Source organism: Bos taurus, chromosome 13 (assembly GCF_002263795.3).
Source record: "Bos taurus isolate L1 Dominette 01449 registration number 42190680 breed Hereford chromosome 13, ARS-UCD2.0, whole genome shotgun sequence".
NCBI lineage: Eukaryota > Metazoa > Chordata > Mammalia > Artiodactyla > Bovidae > Bos > Bos taurus.
The window spans coordinates 48,157,797-48,184,453 of record NC_037340.1 but is presented as its reverse complement, the minus strand read 5'-3'; the positions used below and the strand labels follow the sequence as shown (position 1 = coordinate 48,184,453).

At 39.1% G+C, this 26,657-nt stretch overlaps 1 protein-coding gene and 1 long non-coding RNA gene across 5 annotated transcripts in view; one reads left to right on the top strand and one right to left on the bottom strand.

Annotated features, from left to right (window-relative positions):
* Positions 1-26,657, top strand: part of LOC112449307 (uncharacterized) — a 34,463-nt gene that overhangs the window by 3,643 nt on the left and 4,163 nt on the right. The window lies entirely within an intron of this gene.
* The window catches only part of MCM8 (minichromosome maintenance 8 homologous recombination repair factor), a 46,264-nt gene continuing 37,084 nt past the window's right edge, over positions 17,478-26,657 (bottom strand). For 2 of the 3 annotated variants that reach the window (XM_010811422.4, XM_005214608.5), the window contains exons 17-19: positions 21,714-21,790; positions 18,585-18,774; positions 17,614-17,883 (exon numbers count right to left, since the gene is read on the bottom strand). In XM_010811422.4, coding sequence (XP_010809724.1) covers positions 17,791-17,883; positions 18,585-18,774; positions 21,714-21,790 — 360 coding nt within the window. In that variant the 3' untranslated portion in view covers positions 17,614-17,790. Of the gene's footprint in view, positions 17,884-18,584; positions 18,775-21,713; positions 21,791-26,657 lie in introns of all 3 variants that reach the window. The other variant, NM_001193036.1, reaches the window with a different exon arrangement.

Below are 26,657 nucleotides of genomic sequence, written 5' to 3'. Positions count from 1 at the left end.
CAGGAAAAACCATAGCCTTGACTAGATGGACCTTTGTTGGCAAAGTAATGTCTCTGCTTTTGAATATGCTATCTAGGTTGGTCATAACTTTTCTTCCAAGGAGTAAGCGTCTTTTAATTTCATGGCTGCAGTCACCATCTGCAGTGATTTTGGAGCTCAAAAAAATAAAGTCTGACACTGTTTCCACTGTTTCCCCATCTATTTCCCATGAAGTGATGGGACCAGATGGCATGATCTTCGTTTTCTGAATGTTGAGCTTTAAGCCAACTTTTTCACTCTCCTTTACATAGAAAAGTGCTAAATTGCTTAAACTGATATGCTGCCTCCCAGGTTTGAAGTCCTCAAAATTCCTGCCAAATAAAATATAACTCTTAAGTTGTAAATATTTTTTAATTCTGCAGGTGTAAATGAGACACTTCCATATACGCATAAAACAAACAACATTTGCTTTTTTTTTTTTGGCTGCACTGGGTCTTCATTGCAGTGCAAGGGCTTCTCATCATGGTGGTTTCTCTTGTTGGGGCACAAAGGCTCAGTAGTTGTGGCATACAGGCTTACTTGCTTCACAGCATGTGGAATCTTCCTAGACCAGGGATTGAACCCATTTCCCCTGTACTGGCAGACAGATTACTCTCCACTGCACCACCAGGGTAGTCCAAGAAGCAATATTTGTAACATTGGCACTGATGGCAGACATGCCCAGAGAGATCCATATGACAAGACACAACAGGAAACAATTAGAACAGTCATTGCTCCTTTCTCCATAAGATTGTGAAATGGTCATTGACAGTGGGAAATGGTTACAGAGAAGAACTGACTCTATGTTGGATCTGTTTTTTAACTTTAACCTTTCCTCCTCATTGCTTTTGTTTACTAAAAGGATACTGTCCGCACATAATGGTCAACTTGGGGAACCCTGCCCTCTGCCTGAATGTTAAACCAAAATGCCTTATTCAGGACCTTGTTCTAATGTGAATGGCTACAGGAGAGAAGAAATTAATACATACCCTCCCTGAGGCTAGCCATTCCAGGAGATATTTGTAAGATTTGTTGTTGTTGTTTACTTGCTAAGTCATGTCCAACTCTTTAGTGACCCCATGGACTGTAGCCTGTCGGGCTCCTCTATCTATGGGATTTTCCAGGCAACAATGCTGGAGTGGGTTTCCTTTTGCAGGGGATCTTCCTGACCCAGGGATGGAATCCGAGTCTCCTCCATTGACAGGTGAATTCTTTACCACTGAGCCACCAGGGAGGCCTATTTGTAAAACTGTTGTTGCTGTGTAGTCACTAAGCTGTGTCTGACTCTCTGCAACCCCATGGACTGCATTACGCCAGGCTTCCCTTGTCCTTGACTGTCTCTTAGAGTTTGCTCAAAATCATGTCCATTGTGATTTCATCCTCTGTTGCCCCCTTCTCCTTCTACCCTCAGTCTTTCCCAGAATCAGGGTCTTTTCCAATGAGTTGGCTCTTCCCATCAGTGGCCAAGTATTGCAGCTTCAGCATCCGTCCTCCCAGTGAATGTTCAGGGTTGATTTCCTTTAGGATTGACTGGTTTGATCTCTTTGCAGTCCAAGGGACTCTCAAGAATCTTTTCCAGCATCACAATTCAAAAGTATCAATTCTTGGGTGCTCAGCCTTCTTTATGGTCCAAATCTCACATCCATATATGACTAGTGGAAAAACCATAGCTTAGAGTATATGGACCTTTGTAGGCAAAGTGGTGTCTCTGCTTTTTAATATGCTGTCTAGGTTGGTCATAGCTTTCCTTCCAAGAAGCAAGCGTCTTTGAATTTCATGGCTGCAGTCACCATCTGCAATGATTTTGGAGCCCAAGGAAATAAAAATCTGTCTCTGCTTCTACTTTTTCCCCTTCTATTTGCCATGAAGTGATGGAACCAGTTGCCATGATCTTAGTTGTCTGAATGTTGAATTTTAAGCCAGCTTTTTCACTCTGCTATTTCACCCTCATTGAGAGGCTTTTTAGTTCCTCTTCGCTTTCTGCCATTAGAGTGGTATCATCTGGGCATATGTGAAGTTGTTGATATTTCTCCCAGCAATCTTGATTCCAGCGTGAGCTTCATCCAGCCCAGCATTTCACATGATGTATTCTGCATATAAGTTAAATAAGCAAGGTGACAAAGTATAGCCTTAACATACTCCTTTCCCAATTTTGAGCCCGTTTGTTGTTCCATGACTGGTTGTAACTGTTGCTTCTTGACCTGCATACAGGTTTCTCAGGAGACAGGTAAGGTGGTCTGGTATTCCATCTCTTTAAGAATGTTTAACAGTTTGTTGTGATCCACACAGTCAAAGGCTTTAGCACAGTCAACGAATGAAAAGTAGATATTTTTCTGGAATTCCCTTGCTTTCTCCATGATCCTATGCATGTTGGCAATTTGATCTCTGGTTCCTCTGCCTCTTTGAAACCCAGCTTGTACACCTGTAAGTTCTTGGTCCACATACTGCTGAAGCCTAGGTTGAAGGATCTTGAGCATTACCTTGCTAACATGTGAAATGATTACAGATGTACACTAGTGTGAACATTCTTTGGTATTGCCCTTCTTTGGGATTGGAATGAAAACTGACTTTTTCCGGTCCTGTGGCCACTGCTGAGTTTTCCAAATTTGCTGACATATTGAGTGCTACACTTTACCAGCATCATCTTTTAGGATTTGAAATAACTAAGCTAGAATTTCATCACCTCCGCTAGCTTTGTTCATAGTAATGCTTCCTAAGGCCCACTTTGGAGAAGGCAATGGCACCCCACTCCAGTACTCTTGCCTGGAAAATCCCATGGACGGAGGAGCCTGGTAGGCTACAGTCCATGAGATCGCAAAGAGTTGGACACAGCTGAGCAACTTCACTTCACTCACTTCATACTTTATCACTGGAGGAGAAAATGGCAACCCACTCCAGTATTCTTGCCTGGAGAATCCCATGGACAGAGGAGCCTCGTGGGCCATAGTCCATGGAGTCGCAGGGAGTCAGACATGACTGAAGTGACTGACCACAAGGCCCACTTGCCTTCACACTCCAGGATCTCTGACTCTAGTTGAGTGGCCAAACCATCGTGGTTATCCATGTCATTAAGACCTTTTTTATATAATTCTTCTGTGTCTTCTTCCCATGTGTTCTTAATCTCTTCTGCTTCTCTTAGATCCTTACCGTGCCTGTCCTTGACTGTGCACATCTTTACATGAAATATTCCCTTGGTGTCTCCAATTTCTTGAAAAGATCTCCAGTCTTTCCCATTCTGTTTTGTTTTTTTTTTTTTTTTCTATTTCTTTTCATTGTTCATTTAAGAAGGCCTTCTTATGTCTCTGGAACTCTGCATTCAGTTGTCTATATTTTTGCCTTTCTCCTTTGCCTTTGGCCTCTCTTGTCAGCTATTTGTAAGGCCTCCTCAGACTAACACTTTGCCTTTTTGCCTTTCTTTTTCTTTGGATAGTTCTGGTCACCACCTCCTGTACAATGTTATGAACCTCTGTGCATAGTTCTTCAGACACTCTGTCTACCAGATCTAATCCCTTGAATTTGTCACCTCCACTCTAGAATCATAAGTGATTTGATTTAGTTCAGACCTGAATGGCCTAGTGGGTTTCCTTACCTTCAATTTAAGTCTGAATTTTGCAAGGAGTTCATATCTGAGCCACAGTCAGCTCTCAATCTTGTTTTTGCTGACTGTATAGAGCTTCTCCATCTTTGGCTGCAAAGAATATAACCAATCTGAATCCAGTGTTAACCATCTAGTGATGTCCCCGTGTAGAGTCATCTCTTATGTTGTTGCAAGAGGGTGTTTGCTGTGACCAGTATGTTCTCTTGGCAAAACTCTGTTAGCCTTTGCCCTGCTTCATTTTGTACTCCAAGGCCAAACTTGCCTGTTACTACAGGCATCTCTTGACTTCCCACTTTTGCATTCCAGTCCCCTATGATGAAAAGGACATCCTTTTTTGGTGTTAGTTCCAGAAGGTCTTGTAGGTCTTCATAGAACCATTCAGGTTCTTTGGCATTAGTGGTTGGGGCAGAGACTTGAATTACTTTGATACTGAATGATTTGCCTTGGAAACTAACTGAGATCATTCTTAGTTTTTGAGATTGTACCCCATTATTGCATTTCAGATTCTTTTGTTGACTATGAGGGCTACTCCATTTCTTCTAAGGGATTCTTGCCCACAGTAGTAGATATAATGGTCGTCTGAATTGTTCACCCATTCCTGTCCATTTTAGTTCATTGATTCCTGAGATGTCAGTGTTCACTCTTGCCGTCTCCCACTTGACCACCTCCAATTTACCTTGATTTATGGACCTAACACTCCAAGTTCCTATGCAGTAATCTTATATCACTGGACTTTATTTTCACCATCAGACACATCCACAACTGAATATTGTTTCTGCTTTGGCCCAGCTCTCTTTCTGGAGCTATTTCTCCACTCCTCCCCAGTACCATATTGAACATCTACTTACCTGGGGAGTTCATCTTCCTAGATTAACCTTGGTTCCTAAATGCATGTATTCTGGATGTGGGAGAAACTGCACCATAAAGAAGCCACTGGCCTGGAGAAGATAATTTATCCTGTAGGACAGTACCCAGACTTGCTAGATATGATCAACTAGCTGGCAGCATAGCAGATTTTCCATTTTTCATCCTAGTGTTTGCTAAGACCAGGTGCTCTTAGATGATGAGGTACATAGTAAAAACAGTACCTATGAACTTCAACCCATTGCCTTACTCTTTCAGTCGTAAAATGACTTCCTTCATGAGAAATAATATGTGGGATATCCTGGTGGTAAATAAGTTCAGTAACGTCACATATGGCATTGCTGAAAGAAGTAAGGCAGCAAGAAGAGACCTATCCAAAATAAGCTCTCATCTTACTTCCAGAGAGAACAAATTGCTACCCTTTTGGGGTCCAGTGTAACTGATCTGTCACCAAGTGGTAAGCTCATCCCCCTGAAGTTTGGTGCTGTGTTGTCTCAGATGAGCAGCTCTGCTGTCAAGTTAGACCCTCAGCAATGGTGAAGTCTAGGTCAGTTTTGTTAAAGGGATACTCATGTTGTTGACCAGATGCCTAACTGCAACCCCTGGTCACATATGGCTAGAGGAAGAGACTAGCTGACATCCGTTTAGCTGTGAAGCTCCGTTGGTGCACATTCATGAGGATACAGGTGTTCTCAAACTCAGGAGTATATTCTGAGAAGCTTTTTCACGAGCCTCTTCCCCAGACTGACTTTCATGCATTGAGCAAGTATTTACTGAGTGCCTGTCAATGCAGATACTGTTATAGGAACAGACAGCTTAAAAGTGAAGATAATAGTTTAAAGTCCCTGTCCCCATGGGACTTACATTCTAGTGAGATAAAGAAATAGACATAAACAAGATGAATAAACTATGTAGTATATTAGATTTTCAACACAGAATGAAGAAAGGATTGAGGGGAGTGCAATTCTAAACAGAATGTCCAGGGAAGATGTCACTAAGAAGGTAATGTTTGAATAATGACCCAAAGGAATTGAGGGGACAACCCATGTGGCCCTCTGGTTGAAAAGCATATCAGATTGAAGAAACAGCATATGCAAAGGCTCTTTGGTAAGAATGTGCCTGGTTTGTACAAGGACCAGCAAGGAGACCAGTGTGACTAAAGCAGAGAGCGTGAGGGAGATGAGAACAGTAGTTGAAATTAGAGTGTGAGTTAAGTGCAGGTGTGACCAGCTTGTTTCTTATCTGTCCTGACTGGCTAATCCATATGACGTATGCTTGCAGTTGTACCCACTGGGAAAAAATTGTTTTCTCAGTGTCCTTCAGAGCACTGCATTCTCCTTAGATTCCCTAATATGCCAGCAGATCGCTTTTGGCTAGTGCCAGACTTAATGCAGAGCCATCTGTAAGCCAGGCTCAAATTGTTTCCCTCTCAGTCAGCTAACTCCTACATAAGGCCCCAGATACAGAAGGAGAGGGCAGTATGACAGGATCAGACACACTGGGAGTGCAAGTCACATTTCTGAAAATATACTGGGCCTTTGGGACCAACTTGGGCCTGTTCTTCCATATCACTTTATGATGGGTGCAGCCACACCCACTCAATGTTATGACTTATGGATCAGAGAATACCTCTTAGCGTCCTGTGGCCAGTAGATGAAGGCTCAGTAGAAAGCCTGGAGCTGTTTCTGAAAAGGAGGTATAGTTATTTGCTGAAGAGTACCTGGCTTTATGCCAATCTAGGAAGCCTGTGTCGTGATTGGTGTATGAGGACCTGCCTGGACCAGCCTCTGTAGAGTAATCTGACACACAAACTTAGGGCAGCAACATCACAAAGATGTCTGCACTGCAGCCTGGACCAACTAGAGAGCGTTCTCTTGCTCTGAGCCTATTTGGGTCCTGGACCCAATTCCAGTGTGTGGGGTGGAATTTTTCCAAACCACCAAGCAAATCTCTGGACATGAGCTGGATGTCCTACAATTTGACTCAGTTCTGACACTATCAACTTGAAGATAGTATCAGATTCTACATGTGAAGGGCTCAGTCCTGTAAAACTGCCCTCCACTTCAAATGCAGATCCCAAACCCAGGTTATCTGTGCTTCTAATTGGCTGTACATCAGAGATTCCCACAAATCCCCTCAGTGGATTTCAGTAATTTGCTAGGGGACCTCACAGAACTTCAGAAACCCTTTACTCACTAGAATAGTTATTTATTGTAAAAGGATGTAACTCAGGGACAGCCAGGTGGATGAGATGCATAGGGCAAGTTACGGTGGAAGGATCTGGAGCTTCCACACTATTGCCCAAAAATCTCCCCATGTTCACCACCCCAGAAGCTCCCCAACCCTCTCCTTTTGGTCTTTAGTGGGGACTTCATTGTTGTTGTTCTTTAGTTGCTAAGTCGAATCTGACTCTTTGTAACCCCATGGACTGTAGCTCGCCAGGCTCCTCTGTCCATGGGATTTTCCAGCAAGAATACTGGAGTGAGATGCCATTTCCTCCTCCAGGATCTTCCCTACCCAGGGATCAAACCCATGTCACCTGTGTCTCCTGCATTGGCAGGTGGATTCTTTACCACTGAGCCACCTGGGAAGCCTATACCCCTGCCTGACTATATCACCTCTCTCTATTCACCAGGGAAATGGGGCACAGTTCCTGAGATGCCAGCCTACTGTTCCCACTTTGCCTGGCAAAGCAATAAAGCTGCTCTTTCTCCTCCATAACTGTGTCTCCATATTTGTCTCCATATTTCTTTTTGGCATTGGTGCACAGAGAGGCAAGATTTTGGCAACACCAGTGTAAGATGGATTTAGGCCTAACTTCATTTGTTACGTGATTCCCATAGCTCCACCCCACCCTCCATCCAACTGTAATCTACAATGATGTTCTGAATTTCCCAGGACTAGTGTTAGCTCATCAGTAATATATCAAATTTTTTGTTTTGATTCTAGACATAAGAGCTATTTACATATTAATTTAAAATTTATGGCTTTATTGCTTTGTGATGAGAGATTATTGGCTAATATTTTTACTTTTTAGAATTTAAGGTTTATTTGCAACTTCTATGCATATTTGAAAAGAAGGTATACTCTGTCTCCAGGGTGCAGATTTTGATATTTATCAGTTGGATTCACCTCAATAATTATGTTACTCATTTCTTCCTTATTCTTTTTCATTAAAAAAAAATGAAGTATACTTGACATACAATATTACATGAGTTACAGGTGTACACATATTGATTCACAATTTTTAAAGGTTATATTCCATTTACAGGTACTACAAAATATTGGTTATATTCCCTATGTTGTACAATACATCCTTGGGGCTTATTTATTTTATGCATGAGAGTTTGTACCTCTTAGTTCCCTAACTCTATCTTCCCCCTCCTCACTGGTAACCATTAGTTTTTTTAATATCTTCCTTTTTTGTTGTGGCCACATTTCATTTTTTATATTCTACATATATGTAACATACACTATTTCACTTTCTCTGATTACTTATTCTTGAAATCCATCCATGTTGTTACAAATGGCAAATTTTCATTCTTTTTATGGCTAAGTAGTATTCCAGTGTGTGTGTATGTATTGGGGTATTTGAATTAATGTGTATTTGAATTAGTGGGGCATTTATATATATATATGTGTGTATGTATATATATATATAACTGAGTCTTCCCTGGTGGCTCGGAGGTTAAAGCGTCTGCCTGCAATGCAGGAGACCTGGGTTCAATCCCTGGGTCGGGAAGTTCCTCTGGAGAAGGAAATGGAAACCCACTCCAGTATTCTTGCCTGGAGAATCCCATGGACAGAGGAGCCTGGTGGGCTACAGTCCACGAGGTCGCAAAGAGTTGGGCACGACTGAGCGACCTTACTTTACTTTATATATAAATTCCCACACCCAGGATTGAAATTGCTGGGTTATGTGGTAGTTTTTTGAGACACTTGCATACTGTTTTCCGTGGTGGCTGCACCAATTTACATTCCCCCTGAACAGAGTACGAGGGTTCTCTTTACTCCACATCCTTGCCAACATTTGTTGTGTTTTTTGATGGTAGCATTTCTGACAGGTGTGAGGTGATATATCACTGTGATTCTACAACTTGCATTTCTCTAATCATTAGCAATGTTGAACATTCTTTCGTGTCCCTGTTGGCCATCTGTGTGTCCTTTTTGGAAAACTGTCTAGTCATGTCTTATTCCCATTTTTTAATTGGATTGTGTTTGTGATGTTGGGTTGTATGTGTTGTTTCTATATGTTGGACACTAATCCCTATCAGTCATATCATTTGCAAATATTTTCTTCCATTCAGTACATTGTCTTTCTGTTTTGTCGATGGTTTCCTTTGCTGCACAGAAGTTTTTAAGTTTAATTAGGTCCCCTTTAGTATTGGGTTGGCCAAAAGGTTTGTTCATTTTTTTCCTGTAAGATGGCTCTAGTAGTGCTTAGTTCTCTTTAACTTCATTCAAAACAATTTTGTTAGACTGTATTGTGACAGCTGTCATATCAGGGTGCAGGTTTTTTTTAAAAAATGGTAGATTTTTGTGTAGACATTTTAATGTTGAAGAGGGAAGAAGAGAGCAACATTTTCAGCATATTATGTTTTATTATTTCAAGAAAGATAAAAATGCAACCGAAATACAAAAAAAGATCTTTGCAGTGTATGGAGAAAGTCTTGTGATTGACTGAACATGTCAAAAGTGGTTTGCAAAATTTCATGCTGGAGATTTGCTGGATTGTGTGCCACAGTTAGGTAGACCAGTTGAAGTTGACAGCAATCAAATTGAGACATTAACATTGTTGAGAACAGTCAGCGTTGTACCATGTGAGAGACGGGTGACATACTCAAAATAACCAGATCAAGCAAGGAAAATCATTTGCACCAGCTTAGTTATTAAATTACTTTGATATTTGGATTCCACTGAAGTTAAGCAAAAAAAAAAAAAAAACCTTTCTTGACCGTATTTCTGCATGTGATTGTCTACTTGAACATAATGAAAATGTTCCATTTTTAAAACAAATTGTGACAGGTGATGAAAAAGTGGTTCTGTACAATAATGTGGAATGGAAGAGATCAGGGGGCAAATGAAATGAACCACCACCAACCACATCAAAGGTTGGTCTTCATCCCAAGAAAGTGATGTGTATACAGTGCTATTGGAAAGGAGTCTTCTATGAAAAATGGCAGAAGGTAGTGGAACAAAACTGTGAATACACATAAAAGTAAAAATTTAAGTTGAAAAAATGAAGTATGGCTAAGTCCCTTCACTGTTCACCTGAAACTATCACATTGTTTGTTAATTGCCTATCAGTTCAGTTCAGTTGCTCAGTCGTGTCTGACTCTTTGCAACCCCATGAATCGCAGCACCCCAGGCCTCCCTGTCCATCACTAACTCCCGGAGTTCACTCAGACTCACGTCCATCGAGTCGGTGATGCCATGCAGCCATCTCATCCTCTGTCGTCCCCTTTTGCTCCTGCCCCCAATCCCTCCCAGCATCAGAGTCTTTTCCAATGAGTCAGCTCTTCGCATGAGGTGGCCAAAATACTGGAGTTTCAGCTTTAGCATCCAAAGAAAACCCAGGGCTGATCTCCTTTAGGATGGACTGGTTGGATCTCCTTGCAGTCCAAAGGACTCTCAAGAGTCTTCTCCAACACCATAGTTCAAAAGCATCAATTCTTCAGCACTCAGCTTTCTTCACAGTCCAACTCTCACATCCATCATGACCACTGGAAAAACCATAGCCTTGACTAGATGGACCTTTGTTGACAAAGTAACGTCTCTGCTTTTGAATATGCTATCTAGGTTGGTCATAACTTTTCTTCCAAGGAGTAAGCGTCTTTTAATTTCATGGCTGCAGTCACCATCTGCAGTGATTTTGGAGCCCCAAAAAATAAAGTCTGCCACTATTTTCACTGTTTCCCCATCTATTTCCCATGAAGTGATGGGACCGGATGCCATGATCTTTGTTTTCTGAATGTTGAGCTTGAAGCCAACTTTTTCACTCTCCACTTTCACTTTCATCAAGAGGCTTTTGAGTTCCTCTTCACTTTCTGCCATAAGGGTGGTGTCATCTGCATATCTGAGGTTATTGATATTTCTCCCAGCAGTCTTGATTCCAGCTTGTGCTTCTTCCAGCCCAGCATTTCTCATGATGTACTCTGCATAGAAGTTAAATAAACAGGGTGACAATATACAGCCTTGACGTACTCCTTTTCCTATTTGGAGCCAGTCTGTTGTTCCATGTCCAGTTCTAACTGTTGCTTCCTGACCTGCAGATAGGTTTCTCAAGAGGCAGGTCAGGTGGTCTGGTATTCCCATCTCTTTCAGAATTTTCCACAGTTTATTGTGATCCACACAGTCAAAGGCTTTGGCATAGTCAATAAAGCAGTATACCCCAATAAGAAGTTTAAAATAGCAACAAGAAAAAAAGAAATTTAAGTTTAAAAAAGTGAATATTTTGTTGAATAAAGTTCTTGGTGAAAATGAAAAATGTGTCTTTTATTCTTTTAAAAAACCAAAGGAATTTTTTTGCCAACCTAATCATTTGAGTTTTTATCTCCTTTGCTTTAGGAAACATGTCAGAAAAATAATACTGCTATGATTTATGTCAAAATGAACTGCCTGTGTTTCCTTCTAGGAGGTTTCTGGTCTTATCTTTACATCTTTAATCCTTTTTGAGTTTATTTTTGTATGTGGTGTTATTAGAGTTTGTCTGCTTATTCTTAATATTTGTCCACTTGACTACCATGAACTGAGAGAAGCAAACCAGAATCTCTTACTAATGGGTTTCTTCATTTCCTAGTATCTCTTGTAGCTTCTGCTTCTTATTGCTATTTGGCACATATCCATAATTATTATTATTATGAATTGCTCTGCCTAGACTTATATTTTCCTTTAATAAAGCTTTGCCTTTTCATCTCCTTTTATATTAAGATGACACCCTTGCTTTCTTTTTGTATTTTTCTGGTATATCTTTGTCCATACTTTTATTTTCAACTTTGTGTAAGTGACTTTGTTTTAGGTATAACTTGCATCCAAGTACTTGTTATCCCATTTGAAAGATTTTTGTTTCAATAGGTGAGTTTAGCCCATTTGCATTTATTGATTTGACATATTTGGGTTTAGGTTTACTTCTGTCATGAATACGATAGGCTTTTTTCTTAGTCCTAAAATCCACAACATGTTTTCTTGTTTTGCTTTGTATGTTTCTAAAATTTGTGCCTGGGATTTATTTTAAACAGGAATAAGTTGACAGACATGAGACAACTGCCTTTGAAAGAATTTATTACTTACATTTCCCAAGAGAAAAGGGCAATACCTTACCACAAAGGGCCACAGAGTGAATCATCAAGGCCGGTCAGGGGGTGGTAACAAAGGGAAATCCTAGGTGTTTATTGCTGTGGTGGTGGGAAGTGGTTAGGTGAGGACATCCTATATTGAGCAGGAAGTGAAACACAGTTATTAGGACTTGCGGTTGGAGGATTCATAATCAGAGAAAGCCAGATCCCAGGAGAGATGTAAACAGCTTTGGACATTAGTTTGGCCTTGTGAATAATTGATGTCAAATAGACAACAGAGGATCTAAGAAACACAGAGTTTTTTCTGATAATTTAGATTTATATCATCTTTTTTTTCTATAATTTCATCTAATTATGAAAAATCAGAGAAGGCAATGGCACCCCACTCCAGTACTCTTGCCTGGAAAATCCTATGGATGGAGGAGCCTGGTAGGCTGCAGTCCATGGGGTCGCTAGGAGTCGGACATGACTAAGCAACTTCACTTTCCCTTTTCACTTTCATGCATTGGAGAAGGAAATGGCAACCCACTCCAGTGTTCTTGCCTGGAGAATCCCAGGGATGGGGGAGCCTGGTGGGCTGCCGTCTCTAGGGTCGCACAGAGTCGGACACGACTGAAGTGACTTAGCATAGCATGAAAAATCAGATGAAAAATCATCTAAAATAATTTTATCATTTGACTTTTAAAACATCTATTGTTTTCCGCTTTGAACAATGTGTATTAACATGGTATATTTACACTACATCAGTTGATTTCAGTGCTGTCGTGTCTGACTCTTTGCGACCCCATGGACTGCAGCACACCAGGCCTCCCTGTCCATCACCAACTCCCGGAGTTTACCCAAACTCATATCCATTGAGTCAGTGATGCCATCTAATCATCTCATCCTCTGTTGTACCCTTCTCCTCCTGCCTTCAATCTTTCCCAGCATCAGGGTCTTATCAAATGAGTCAGCTCTTCACATCCAGTGGCCAAAGTATTGGAGTTTCAGCTTCAACATTAGTCCTTCCAATGAACACTCAGGATTGATCTCCTTTAGGATGGACTGGTTGGATCTCCTTGCAGTCCAAGGGACTCGCAAGAGTCTTCTCCAACACCACAGTTCAAAAGCATCAATTCTTTGGTGCTCAGCTTTCTTTATAGTCCAACTCTCACATCCATACATGACCACTGGAAAAACAATAGCCTTCACTAAATGGACATTTGTTGGCAAAGTAATGCCAATGCTTTTTAATATGCTGTCTAGGTTGGTCATAACTTTCCTTCCAAGGAGTAAGTGTCTTTTAATTTCATGGTTGTAGTCATCATCTGCAGTGATTTTGGAGCCCCCCAAACTAAAGTCTGCCACTATTTTCAGTTTCCCCATCTATTTGCCATGAAGTGATGGGACCGGATGCCATGATCTTGGTTTTTTGAATGTTGAGCTTTAAGCCAACTTTTTCACTGTCGTCTTTGAGTTTCATCAAGAGGCTCTTTAATTCTTCACTTTCTTCCATAAGGGTGGTGTCCTCTGCACAGCTGAGGTTGATATTTCTCCCAGCAATCTTGATTCCAGCTTGTGCTTCATCCAAGTATATATTATAGAAACATATAGTGTATGTAAGATTTATATAGTCTGAAGATAACTCTTTCCAGTACTCTTGCCTGGAAGACCCCATGGACAGAGGAGCCTGGTAGGCTGCAGTCCATGGGGTCGCTAAGAGTTGGACATGACTGAGCGACTTCACTTTCACTTTTCACTTTCATGCATTGGAGAAGGAAATGGCAACCCACTCCAGTGTTCTTGCCTGGAGAATCCCAGGGACGGGGGAGCCTGGTGGGCTGCCGTCTGCTGGGTCACACAGAGTTGGACACGACTGAAGTGACTTAGCAGCAGCACAGTGTATGTGTGTACTATGTATGTAATATATTTCCTCTTCCCTCTCATATCTATCACTTTATTTCATTGATGTTATCTGTGTTAACTTTTGTAAAATATGCTTTTATACTATTAATACCTTTTAACCCTCTATCCTACACATACATATTTACATCACTATCTACCTTCCTTTCTTAAAGTCAGAACTTAATAATTGCTTTTTTTTTTGGTTTTAAATTTCCATTCATTTAATCTATTGTAAGTTGTATTTTAAAGGATTCTCCAAGAATGGTTCACACTTTAAATTCTTAGTTAGGAAGTATCGGTTGGCTTTAGTTAGGAAGTTTTTTGAGGGGCAAATAACATCAGTGGTGGCTGACTTTGTGGCCCCATAGACTGTAGCCCACCAGGATCCTCTGCCTATGCAATTTTCCAGGCAAGAATACCGGAGTGGGGTGCCATTTCCTACTCCAGGGGATCTTCCCAACCCAGAGATCGAACCCAAGTGTCTTGTGTCTCCTGCATTGGCAGGTGGATTATCATTAGCATTTATACATGAATGATAATTGTCTGGCAACCCAGTACCACTTGAACTCTCAACATATAGGAAAAAGGCTGGCTTTACTGGTGCTGCCTTCTCACCTAAAACCCAGAAAACTCCTCAGCATTCTAGGTAAGGGGCATATAACCTAGGCTTCTTCAGTCAGGCATTTCTGGATGAGATTTGTTTTTTGGGGTTTGGCCATTTAAGGAGGCCCCATGAAGAATCCTTTCTTGCTGTTTTGGTGTGAGTGGGGACATTCTTCCAACTTTCTGCAGAGGCAGTGGGTTCCTTGTGTTCCTGGTACAGAAGTGGCATCCATGGGACATGAAGGCAACAGCACCTTCCTCTCGTGCCTTGTGTGGCAGTGGAGTGGTAGCAGCTTCCTTTTCAGAACAGGCTTCAGTAGCTGTGGCACCCTGGCTCTAGAGCAGTTTCAATAATTGTGGCACTTGGACTTACCTGTCCTGCAGCATGTGGGATCTTCCCAGATCAGGGATTGAACCCACGTCTCTTACATTGGCAGGTGGATTCTTTACCACTGAGTGGTCAGGGAAACCCTTTTTCTATATTCTTAAGTCAAGTTGCTTAAGCACTCTGGTTATATAACACTCTGTGTCCTCATTTATAAATGGTATAATCACCCACTTTATATTCACTGGAAGGACTAAGGCTGAAGCTGAATCTCCAATACTCTGGCCACCTGATGTGAAGAACTCACTCACTGGAAAAGACCGTGATCCTGGGAAAGATTGAAGGCAGGAGGAGACAACAGAAGATGAGATGGTTGGATGGCATCACTGACTCAATGGACATGAGTTTGAGCAAGCTCTGGGAGTCGGTGATGGACAGGGAAACCTGGCGTGATGCAGTCCATGGGGTTGCAGAGTCAGGCACAACTGAGCAACTGAACTGAACTGAACCCACTTTATGTGTGTTTACCTCACAGGGGTATGTAGTCAAAATCTGTTTTACATGCTAGGGCCATAGTGGTGAATAAAACAGTCTTTGTCCTTGTGAAGCTGGATAAAAGATGATTAATTGAGCCAGAATATGGAACTGGAAGTAATGAAAAGTAATCAGGTTTCAGATGTTCTAAAGATAGTGCTAAGAGGATTTGTTGATGGACTGATTAGGGGATAAGAGAAAATTAAGATAACGCCAACATTTTTGGCATTAGAAACCAGCAGGATAGTTACTAAACACTATAAGAAACTTCAGAACACCATGGCAAAAGGGAAGATACAAATAGCTTGTCAAGAGGAAATAAAGGTCACATGCCAAAAATATAAATGGCTTTGGAATTCCAAACAGCAACACTGAAAAGTAAAAGCAGTAGAGCAATATCTAAAATTCTGAGTGAAGATAATTTCCAAACTAAAATTCTATGTCAGTCCAGGAATAAGGGTAGAATGTATCTCATAAACTCTTCCTCAGGAAGCTACTAGAAAATGGATTCCACCAAAATGAGGGAGTAAAATGAGAAAGAGGAGCCAGAAAATGGGAGAGAAAATGAGAAGTCTCAGATGGATGTGTAGTTCAGATTGGAAAGGGCCAGAGAATTCCAGGAGAGGTCTCCAGTTAAAATAGGTTTTTTGGCTTATCTGACTTGTATTGGAGCCTTGGGTTCAAATTAGTGGTCGGTACATAGAAAGCTAAGTAGTTGAAAAACAAAATTATTAATTTTAAGGGGAAAAAAGTATACAGGGAAGGAGATGAATAATATTCAATAGACACAGTGACATTAAGACTATGTTCAGTTCAGTCGTTCAGTTGTGTCAAACTCTTTGCGACCCCATGGACTGCAGCACGCCAGGCCTCCCTGTCCATCACCAACTCCTGGAGCTTGCTCAAACTCATGTCCATCGAGTCGGTGATGCCATCTAACCATCTCATCCTCTGTTGTCCCCTTCTCCTCCTGCTTTCAATCTTTCCCAGCATCAAGGTCTTTTCCAATGAGTCAGTTCTTCGCATCAAGTGGCCAAAGTATTGGAGCTTCAGCTTCAGCATCAGTCCCTCCAATGAATATTCAGGACTGATTTCCAAAATCACCAGTTTAATCTTCTTGTAGTCCAGGGATTCTCAAGAGTCTTCTCCAACACCACAATTCAAAAGCATCAATTCTTCAGTACTCAGCTTTCTTTATAGTCCAACTCTCACGTCCATATATGACTACAGGAAAAACCATAGCTTTGACTAGATGGACCTTTGTTGGCAAAGTAATGTCAATGCTTTTTAATATGCTGTCTAGGTTGGTCACAGCTTTTCTTTCAAGGAGCAAGCACCTTTTAATTTCATGGCTGCAGTCACCATTTGCAGTGATCTTGGAGCCCAAGAAAATAAAGTCTGTCACTGTTTCCATTGTTTCCCCATCTATTTGCCATGAAGTGACAGGACCAGATGCCATGATCTTAGTTTTTTGAATGTTGAGTTTTAAGCCAGCCTTTTCACTAGATTTAACTAAAAATTATGATATATAACTAAACTGGAAAGAAATGGGGAAGTGTATATGTATGTATATACATAGAAGGGTTTAAAAGAACTACACTCTTATATTGTGAGGTAGGTAAAAAGTATAATTTTTGAAACTGAAAATTCAAGAATGAGCATTACTATAGATAGCAAGAATTTACTGTATAGCATAGGGAACTATATTCAGTATGTTATAATACACTATAATGGAAAATAGAAAAAATAATATAATATACACATATATATGCATAACCAAATCATTTTGCTGTACACCTGGAACTAACACAGTATTATAAATCAAGTATACTTTAAGAAAAAAAAAGAATTAGCATTAGGAGCATGTCCTTTAGAAAAATGGAGGTAAATGGGAGAACAATTGAGACTGAACAGAAAATTAGGGCATGTGGAAGAGTGGAACAGAGGCTGCTATAGTCTTGCACAGCTATTTAAATCTTTTTCATTAGCTATGATGTTAAGCTTAATATGTCAATATATGGGTGGACACTAGACTTTAGGTGAGCAGGAAACAGTATATACAGAAGTCTAATTACACATGAAGCTTATATCATGTTATAAATCAAAGTCAGTAAATAAAGCTAAGGGAATTCCCTGGCAGTCCAAATAGTTAGGACTCCATGCTTTCACTGCCAAGGGTCCAGGTTCAATCCCTGGTCAGTGAACTAAGATCCTGTGAGCTGCACGACACAGCTAATAAAAAAGAATAAAGAAAAAAAATTAAAAATTTAAAAAGTCAATATAAAATATTTCCAAAATTTTGGGGAATTGAAAGTTGGCATCAATTTATTTCTATAAGATGCTCAATTTTGTGTGTCAGAACTATTTAAATATTTAAATGTAACCCTGTGACTGTTTACCCAGATGGACATTTGATATGCACAACCATGAAATATTTATAAGAAAAAGATCAAAAACAAAACTATAAATAACTTCTAATTACATCATTTAGATAAAATGTAAAATATTTTTAGTCTTCTGGAGAAGTAAAAAATTAACACATGATTTTATCACTTCTTAAATTAGTTCAACTCTCTTTTCCTATTACATTTGGGATGTCATTTTCAGAGAACAGTTTTTTTTGCATATTCTTCACAACAAACCCAGGACAGCCTGGCTTGGTAGTCCTTTTACATAGTTTGAAGTTGGTAAACCTTTGGGCCTTTTTTCAAGAGATAACCTTGGTCATTTAGTGATCCAATAAAATTTTCAAAATCAGCAACCTAGTAGAAAATAATAAAAGAGCCTGTTAAATAATATGCAAAAAATATGATTTTTAAAATTAATCTCTCAAACAATAATATACAGTTGTCAAGTTTTTGGGGCAAATTAAAATCATTTGTACTTCTTACAGAGAAAGCTGCCTACATATGAACCTTGGATTCTATAACACCTAGCTAATCAAAAATAACTCCAGTATGCATAGAATCTTTTATATTTGTTTTAGCTTAGCTTCAAAATAAAAATTAGACTAACTTTTGAAATTGAATGAGCAATTTTCCATATAAACTGTTTTACATGTTTAAAGTGCTATTATACCCATTTTCACTAAGACTTTTAAGTAGTTAGATCAAGTGGAATCATGTCCATTTAACAAATGAGAAAACTGAGGTTCAAAGATGTGTAAAATGACTTGCCCAGAGACTGTCAGAATAACATGGAAACTTGCTATGATGTTTCTCCCATCAAGATGTTGAAAACTCTTTTGAAAAGAAGTTTGAATTTTAGATAAAAACTGTTTTTTTAAAGCTCTGAGCAACTAGTTTTATATCTTAAATAAAACAAGCGTTTGTTTTAAATACACCAAAACAGCCTATTCCATGATTTTAGTCTAAATCTTTTGACATTTAAAAGTTCTTCTATACTAATAAAGCCCTCCTGAAATTATTATAAAAAGATTTACTAATTATTTATTTTATCATACCTGAATGTTTAACTCTTTGGCAATCTGTTGAAGTTGATGAAACTGAAATAAATTATTGTAAGTTCTTTCAGCAATTTTGTTGAGAGCAGAAATAAATCTTTTTGCTGCTGACCTGTTGCTCATTCCAGAACCATGCTGGGATCGTTCAAAATCTAGGTTCCCAAATTCATCAGAGTAAGTTCCTAACATGCTTATGGAAGGAAAGAAAAACAGTTACCCAATGTGTTTCAGCTATAGACATTTTTGTCCAAGTTATAAAAAGAAAAATGTGGAAGTAGCCCTGAGGCTCGGGTAACAAAGATTTAAACATGTATTTACTGAGTGGTGATTGTGAATTAACTATGTATGGACTGATTGGGGATAAAAATATTTTGGACATAGCTACCACTTTTTAAGAAACTCCCTATATTTAGAAAGAGAAATACAAATGAATTTTTGCATAAAAATACAAAGTTGACAGGCTACAATATAAATACTTGGAACATTCTCTTTGATTCATGAAAAAAAGAAATTCTAAACATACTAAATTTAGGTTTTCCTTGGTAAAGATGTCTTCCCAGCTCCTAGGGCAGCTCTGGGAATGAAGTAGAAAGGTTCTGCTGAGTTGCAGTAATGATGGTTAGATAGTAAAGGATACACCTATTTCTCCAGCTCTTGCTGCTTTCTTCTTATTTTCACAATATCATCAGGCAAAGAAATACATAATTCACAGTGAATTTTAGCCAGAAGTCTGAAAGTACCAGTTAGAGATTAGCCATCCTCTCTAGTCCAGCCCTGTTGCTGATTGCCTGCCTTAATTCTCGGCTTATATATAATCTCACAGCCAGGCTCAGAGGCAAAGATGTTATTTAATGAGTTAATTAATCAAATATAAATTGGTCACTAGACAGTAGGCTTCCCATGGCAGAACAAAACAGGTGCAATTCCTGCCCTTAAGGAGCTCAGAGGCATGAGTTTAAAGGGTTATTAAAAACACAGCTTCATTTTGTTCCCTGAATAGATAAGAGCCCACATGAAACAGAATAAGCTGTACATACAGGAATGAGTCATCCAAATAAGATTGCAGTAACTAATAAAGCAATTAGATGAGTATCTGTATGCCCTAGAAATATAGCCTTTTTTAAAATAATTAACTGCTTTATTATTTGTTGTTGTTGTTTAATCACTAAGTCATGTCTTACTCTTTTGCGACCCCATGGACGGCAGCCCGCCAAGGGAGCCTCATGTACAGGCTCCTCTGTACATGAGATTTCCCAGGAAAGAATACTGGAGTTGGCATTTCCTTCTCCAGGAGATCTTCCCTTCATTAGCAGGTGGATTCTTTACCACTGAGCCACCAGGGAAGCCCATACCATATAATTTACCTTATTCTTATTTCTCATAGAACAGTTGTCACAAATGCTTTAGGCTACTATGTCAATAATAATAGCTAGTATTTACCTTAACTATATTTATTTACCATGCACTGGTTTGATCTCCTTGCATCAAATCAGTCAATCCTAAAAGAAATCAACCCTGAATATTCATTGGAAGGACTGATGCTGAAGCTGAAGCTCCAATACTTTGGCCACCTGATGAGAAGAGCCAACTCACTGTTAAAGACCCTGATGCTGGGAAAGACTGAAGGCAGGAGGAGAAGGGGACAACAGAGTTGCCATGGCAGCTCCAGTTCAGTTCAGTCGCTCAGTCATGTCTGACTCTCTGTGACCCCATGGACTGTGGCACGCCAGGCTTCCCTGTCCATCCATGGCATCCTTCCCTGTCCATCCCTGTCCATGGCAGCTCCAGGTCAGATTTTAAAGCCCAAACTCTGGCAGCAATGCTATACCACTTTTACTCAGAGCTAAAGAGAAACAATTGGTTCTGACTCCAAGCAAGCCCAGAACAGTAGCTCTTAGGGGAAAAAAAATTACTTAACAAAATAATTTCGTCTTTAAATTAGTATTTTTGCAGCCTCAGATTCCTAACAGACTTATATTTTAAGTACTGTGAGAGCATATTAAGAAGAACTAATTTCTAAATTATGATAAATCCACACAATGAAACACTACAGTTGTGAAAAATAAACGGACACTCTTTAGGCATTGACACGGAATGATTTCAAGATCATTTTCTTAGTGAAAAAACTGAGGTATAGAATGTGTATGCTACCCTTTGTTTATAAAAGGGGAAAAAGAATATACAGATATGGAGTTATAATGTATATTTTATATCTGAAATCACAAAAATTGATTTGTTGTCACTAGGGAAGAGGAAGAACTAGGTAGCTAGTTAACAGTACATGAAGAAACTTTTACCATTAAATACTGTTTGAACTTTGGAATTTTGAGGTATATGAATATAAACCTATTAAAATTTTTTTTAACTGAAATGCCTATCTAAAATAATCAGAATAAGATGTTTTCTCATATGCCACTTCTTAAAAGTTAATATGTGCATAACAGGAAACCAAAAAGCACAAGAAGGAAAAAACAAAGGCATCCATGACCACAAGCAGTTTACCATTTGATGTGTTCTTCTAGGTTAATTGATTTTTTCAAAAACCACAAGTCTAAGGTAGTCATATATTATCAGTTAAAATACAAATTTTTTTCTTTTCTGTCTAAGAACTATGATCTACCAAATGATATAAAATGCAAAGGTCACAGATTAGCAATATTAGTCAAATCCTAATGCATTTACTGATCCCTGAAGCCAGAAATATCACTTCTTAGAATACACTTACCACACATGAAGTATCTCACAGAGATTACTCATTGTGGCACTGTGGGACCTGAGATCCCACATGCCTCAGGGTAACCAAGCCTGGAGAGAGTCTATGGGCTGCAAGATCCCACATGCTGCAACTAAGACCCAAGGCAGCCAAATAAATATTAAAAAATGACCCAATTTTTAAATTACCCATTCAAAAAACATTTTTTTTAACATGTAAAGATTATTTACATAGGAATATTTCAAGCCAGGAAAGTATAATTTGTTCTGAGGAAAATAAGTGATCAAATGTGTTAACTAAAAATAATTTTGCTTGGCCTAATTAAATATATAAATTGAGACAGAATGATGACCGTTTTATTTCATTTGATGAATGTTTTATTTCATTTAAAACAGCATTTAAAAATGTATTCTTACCTGTATTTCATAATTTCAACTATGTCCTCAGCATCTTCTTTAGTTGCTTCCTCTCTCAATTCCAACCTTGCTCGTGCCTTTAAAAGAAAACAACCATCTTTAGATAACAAAAGATAAATATATTTAACATTGAGCAGCTAGAGTATATCTAAGCTTATTTCATTAACTTTACACAAAAACTTCTGTATAGAGAGACTACAATATAAACAGTCAGAATTTTAAAATATTATCAATAGCTTGAATATGACAATTATCACTCTTTTTTTTTTTTTTTAAGTTGAGGGTTAGGTTTTATTTTTATTTTTTTTTTAATTTTTATTTTATTTTTTAACTTTACAATATTGTATTGGTTTTGCCATATATCAAAATGAATCCGCCACAGGTATACATGTGTTCCACATCCTGAACCCTCCTCCCTCTCCATACCATCCCTCTGGGTCGTCCCAGTGCACCAGCCCCAAGCATCCAGTATCGTGCATCGAACCTGGACCGGCGACTCGTATACATGTTTCAATGCCATTCTCCCAAATCATCCCACAGAGGGATGGTTTGTCAGACACAACTGAGCGACGGAACTGAAATGAACTGAAGGATAATTGGTTTCTGGAATTTTGTTGTTTTCTGTCAAACCTCAACATGAAATCAGCCATAGATATACATATATCCCCTCCCTTTAGAAACTCCCTCCCATCTCTCTCCCCATCCCACCCTCTAGGTTGATACAGAGCCCATGTTTGAGTTTCCTGAGCCATACAGCAAACTCCCGTTGGCTGTCTATTTTACACATAGTAAGTTTCCATGTTACTCTTTCCATTCATCTCACCCCCTCCACCCCTCTCCTCATGTCCATAAGTATATTTTCTATGTCTGTTTTTCCACTGCTGCCCTGTAAATAAACTCTTTAGTACCATTTTCCTAGATTCCATATATATGTGTTCAGTCGTTCAGTTGTGTCCAACTCTTTGCAACCCCATGGACCACAGCATGCCAGGCCACCCTGTCCATCACCAACTCCCAGAGTTCACCCAAACTCATGTCCATTGAGTCGGAGATGCCATCAACCATCTCATCCTCTGTCATCCCCTTCTCCTGCCTTCGATCTTTCCCAGCATCAGGGTCTTTTCACATGACTCAGCTCTTCACATCAGGTGGCCAAAGTATTGGAGTTTCAGCTTCAACATCACTCCTTCCAATGAACACTCGGGATTGATCTCCTTTAGAATGGACTGGTTGGATCTCCTTGCAATCCAAGGGACTCTCAAGAGTCTTCTCCAACACCACAGTTCAAAAGCATCAATTCTTCAGCGCCCAGCTTTCTTTTTGTCCAACTCACATCCATATATGATTAATGGAAAGACTACAGCCTTGATTAGACAGAACTTTGTTGGCAAAGTAATGTCTCCGCTTTTTAATATGCAGTCTCGGTTGGTCATAACTTTTCTTCCAAGGAGTAAGTGTCTTTTAATTTCATGGTTGCAGTTACCATCTACAGTGATTTTGGAGCCCCAAAATATAAAGTCAGCCACTGTCTCTCCATCTATTTTGCCATGAAGTGATGGGACTGGATGCCATGATCTTAGTTTTCTGAATGTTGAGCTTTAAGACAACTTTTTCACTTTCCTTGTTCACTTTCATCAAGAGGCTCTTTAGTTCTTCTTCACTTTCTGCCACAAGGGTGGCATCATATGCATTGATATTTCTACCAGCAATCTTGAATCCAGCTTGTGCTTCATCCAGCCCAGCATCTGTCATGATGTACTCTGCATATAAGTTAAATAAGCAGGATGACAATATACAGCCTTGACATACTCCTTTTCCTATTTGGAACCAGTCTGTTCCATGTCCAGTTCTAACTGTTGCTTCCTGACCTGCATACAGATTTCACAGAGGCAGGTCAGGTGGTCTGGTATTCCCATCTCTTTCAGAATTTTCCACAGTTTAAACTACAATATTTATCCTTCTCTTTCTGACTTACTTCGCTCTGTATAATAGGTTCTAGGTTCATCCACCTCATTAGAACTGACTCAGATGTGTTCCTTTTTATGGGTGAGTAATATTCCATTGTGTATATGTACCAAAACTTCTTTATCCATTCATCTGTTGATGGACATCTAGGTTGCTTCCATGATCTAGCTATTGTAAATAGTGCTGCAATGAATAATGGGATACATGTGTATTTTTCAATTTTGGTTTCCTCAGGGTATATGAGAGAAGGCGATGGTACCCCACTCCAGTACTCTTGCCTGGAAAATCCCATGGACAGAGGAGCCTGGTAGGCTGAAGTCCATGGGGTCTCAAAGAATTGGACATGACTGAGCGTCTTCACTTTCATGCACTGGAGAAGGAAATGGCAACCCACTCCAGTGTTCTTGCCTGGAGAATCCCAGGGACAGGGGAGCCTGGTGGGCTGCCGTCTATGGGGTCGCACAGGGTTGGACACGACTGAAGCGACTTAGCAGCAGTAGCAGCAGCAGGGTATATGCCTAGGCACGAGACTGCTGGGTCATATGGTGGTTTTATCCCTAGTTCTTTAAGGAATCTCCATACCATCTTCCATAGTGGCTATATCAATTTATATTCCTACCAACAGTGCAAGAGAGTTCCTTTTTCTCCACACCTTCTCCAGCATTTACTGTTTGTAGACTTTTTGATGATGGCCATTCTAACCAGTGTGAGGTGATATCACATTGTAATTTTGATTTGCATTTCTCTAATAATGAGCGATGTTAAGCATCTTTTCATGTGTTTGTTAGCCATCTCTATGTCTTCTTTGGAGAAATGTCTGTTTAGGTCTTTTTCCCACTTTTTGATTGGGTTGTTTGTTTTTCTGGTATTAAGTTGTATGAGCTGCTTGTATATTTTGGAAATTAATCCTTTGTCAGTTGTTTCATTGGCCATGATTTTTCTCCCATTCTGGGGTCTGTCTTTTCACCCTGTTTATAGTTTCCTTTGCTGTGCAAAAGCTTTTAAGTTTAATTGGGTCCTACTTCGTTACTTTTGTTTTTATTTCCATTACTTTCAGAGGTGGCTCATGGAGGATCTTGCTTTGATTTATGTCATCAAGTGTTCTATGTTTTCCTCTAAGAGTTTTATAGTTTCTGGTCTTATATTTAGGTCTTTAATCCATTTTGAGTTTATCTTTGTGTATGGTGTTAGGAAGTGTTTTAATTTCATTCTTTTACATGTAGCTGTCCAGTTTTCCCAGCATCATTTACTGAAGAGGCTGTCTTTGCCCCATTGTATATTCTTGCCTCCAATTTCTGGGCTTTCTATCTTGTTCCATTGGTCTGTATTTCTGTTTTTGTGCCAGTACAATCCTGTCTTGACAACTGTAGGTTTGTAGTATAATCTGAAGTCAGGAAGGTTGATTCCTCTTGCTCCATTCTTGTTTCTCAAGACTGCCCTGGCTATTCGGGGTCTTTTGTGTTTCCATATGAATTGGGAAATTTTTTGTTCAAGTTCTGTGAAAAATGCCATTGGTAATTTGATAGGTATGGCACTGAATCTATAGATTGTGTTTGGTAGTATAGTCATTTTCACAATATTGATTCTTCCCACCCAGGAACATGGAATATCTCTCCACCTGTTTATGTCATCTTTGATTTCTTTCATTAGTGTCTTATAATTTTCTGTGTACAGTTTTGTCTCCTTAGTAAGTTTATTCCTAGATATTTAATTCTTTTTGTTGCTATGGTGAATGGGATTGATTCCTTAATTGCTTTCTGATTTTTCATTGTTAGTATATAGAAATGCAAGTGATTTCTGTGTACTGATTTAGTATCCTGCAACCTTTGCTAAATTCACTGATTAGCTCTAGTAATTTTCTGATACTATTTTTAGGGTTTTCTATGTAGTGTCATGTCATCTGCAAACAGTGAGAGCTTTATTTCTTCTTTTTTGATCTGGATTCCTTTTCTTTCTTTTTCTTCTCTGATTGCTGTAGCTAGAACTTCCACAACTATGTTGAATAACAGTGGTGAAAGTGGACCTTCTATGCCCATTTTTTGAAGAGTTTTAATCATAAATGGGTGCTGAACTTTGTCAAAGGCTTTTTCTGCATCTACTGAGACGATCATATGGTTTATCACATTGATTGATTTGCATACATTGAAGAATCCTTGCAAACCTGCAATAAACCCAACTTGATCGTAGTGTATAAGTTTTGATATGTTGCTGAATTCTGTTTGCTAAAATTTTGTTGAGGATTTTTACATCTGTTTTCATTAGTGATAGTGGCCTGTATGTTTCTTTTTTTGTGTTGTCTTTGTCTGGTTTTGGTATCAGGGTGATGGCAGCCTTGTAGAATGAGTTTGGAAGTGTTCCTTCCTCTGCAATTTTTTTGAAAGAATTTTAGAAGAATAGGCATTAGCTCTTCTCTAAGTGTTTGATAGAATTCTCCTGTGAAGCCGTCTCGTCCTTGGCTTTTGTTTTTTGGGAAATGTTTGATCACAGCTTCAATTTTCAGTGCCTGTAATTGGCTTATTCATACTTTCTATTTCTTCCTTGTTCAGTCTTGGAAGACTGAACTTTTCTAAGAATCTGTCCATTTCTTCCAGGTTATCCATTTTATTGCCATAATAGTTGTTCATAATAGTCTCTTATAATCCTTTGTATTTCTGCATTGTCTGTTCTAACCTCTCCTTTTTCATTTCTAATTTTGTTGACTTGATTCTTTGCTTTTTCTTGATGAGGCTCACTAAAGGCTTGTCAATTTTGTATATCTTCACAAAGAACTAGCTTTTAGTTTTATTAATCTTTAGAAAGAAACTATCATTTCTTTCATTTCTTTTTCATTTATTTCTACTCTGATCTTTATGATTTCTTCTAATTTTGAGGGCTTGTTCTTCTTTTTCCAATTGTTTTAGGTATGAAGTTAGGTTGTCTATTTTTCTTATTTCTTGAGGGAGGATTGTATTGCTATAAACTTCCCTCTTAGAACTGCTT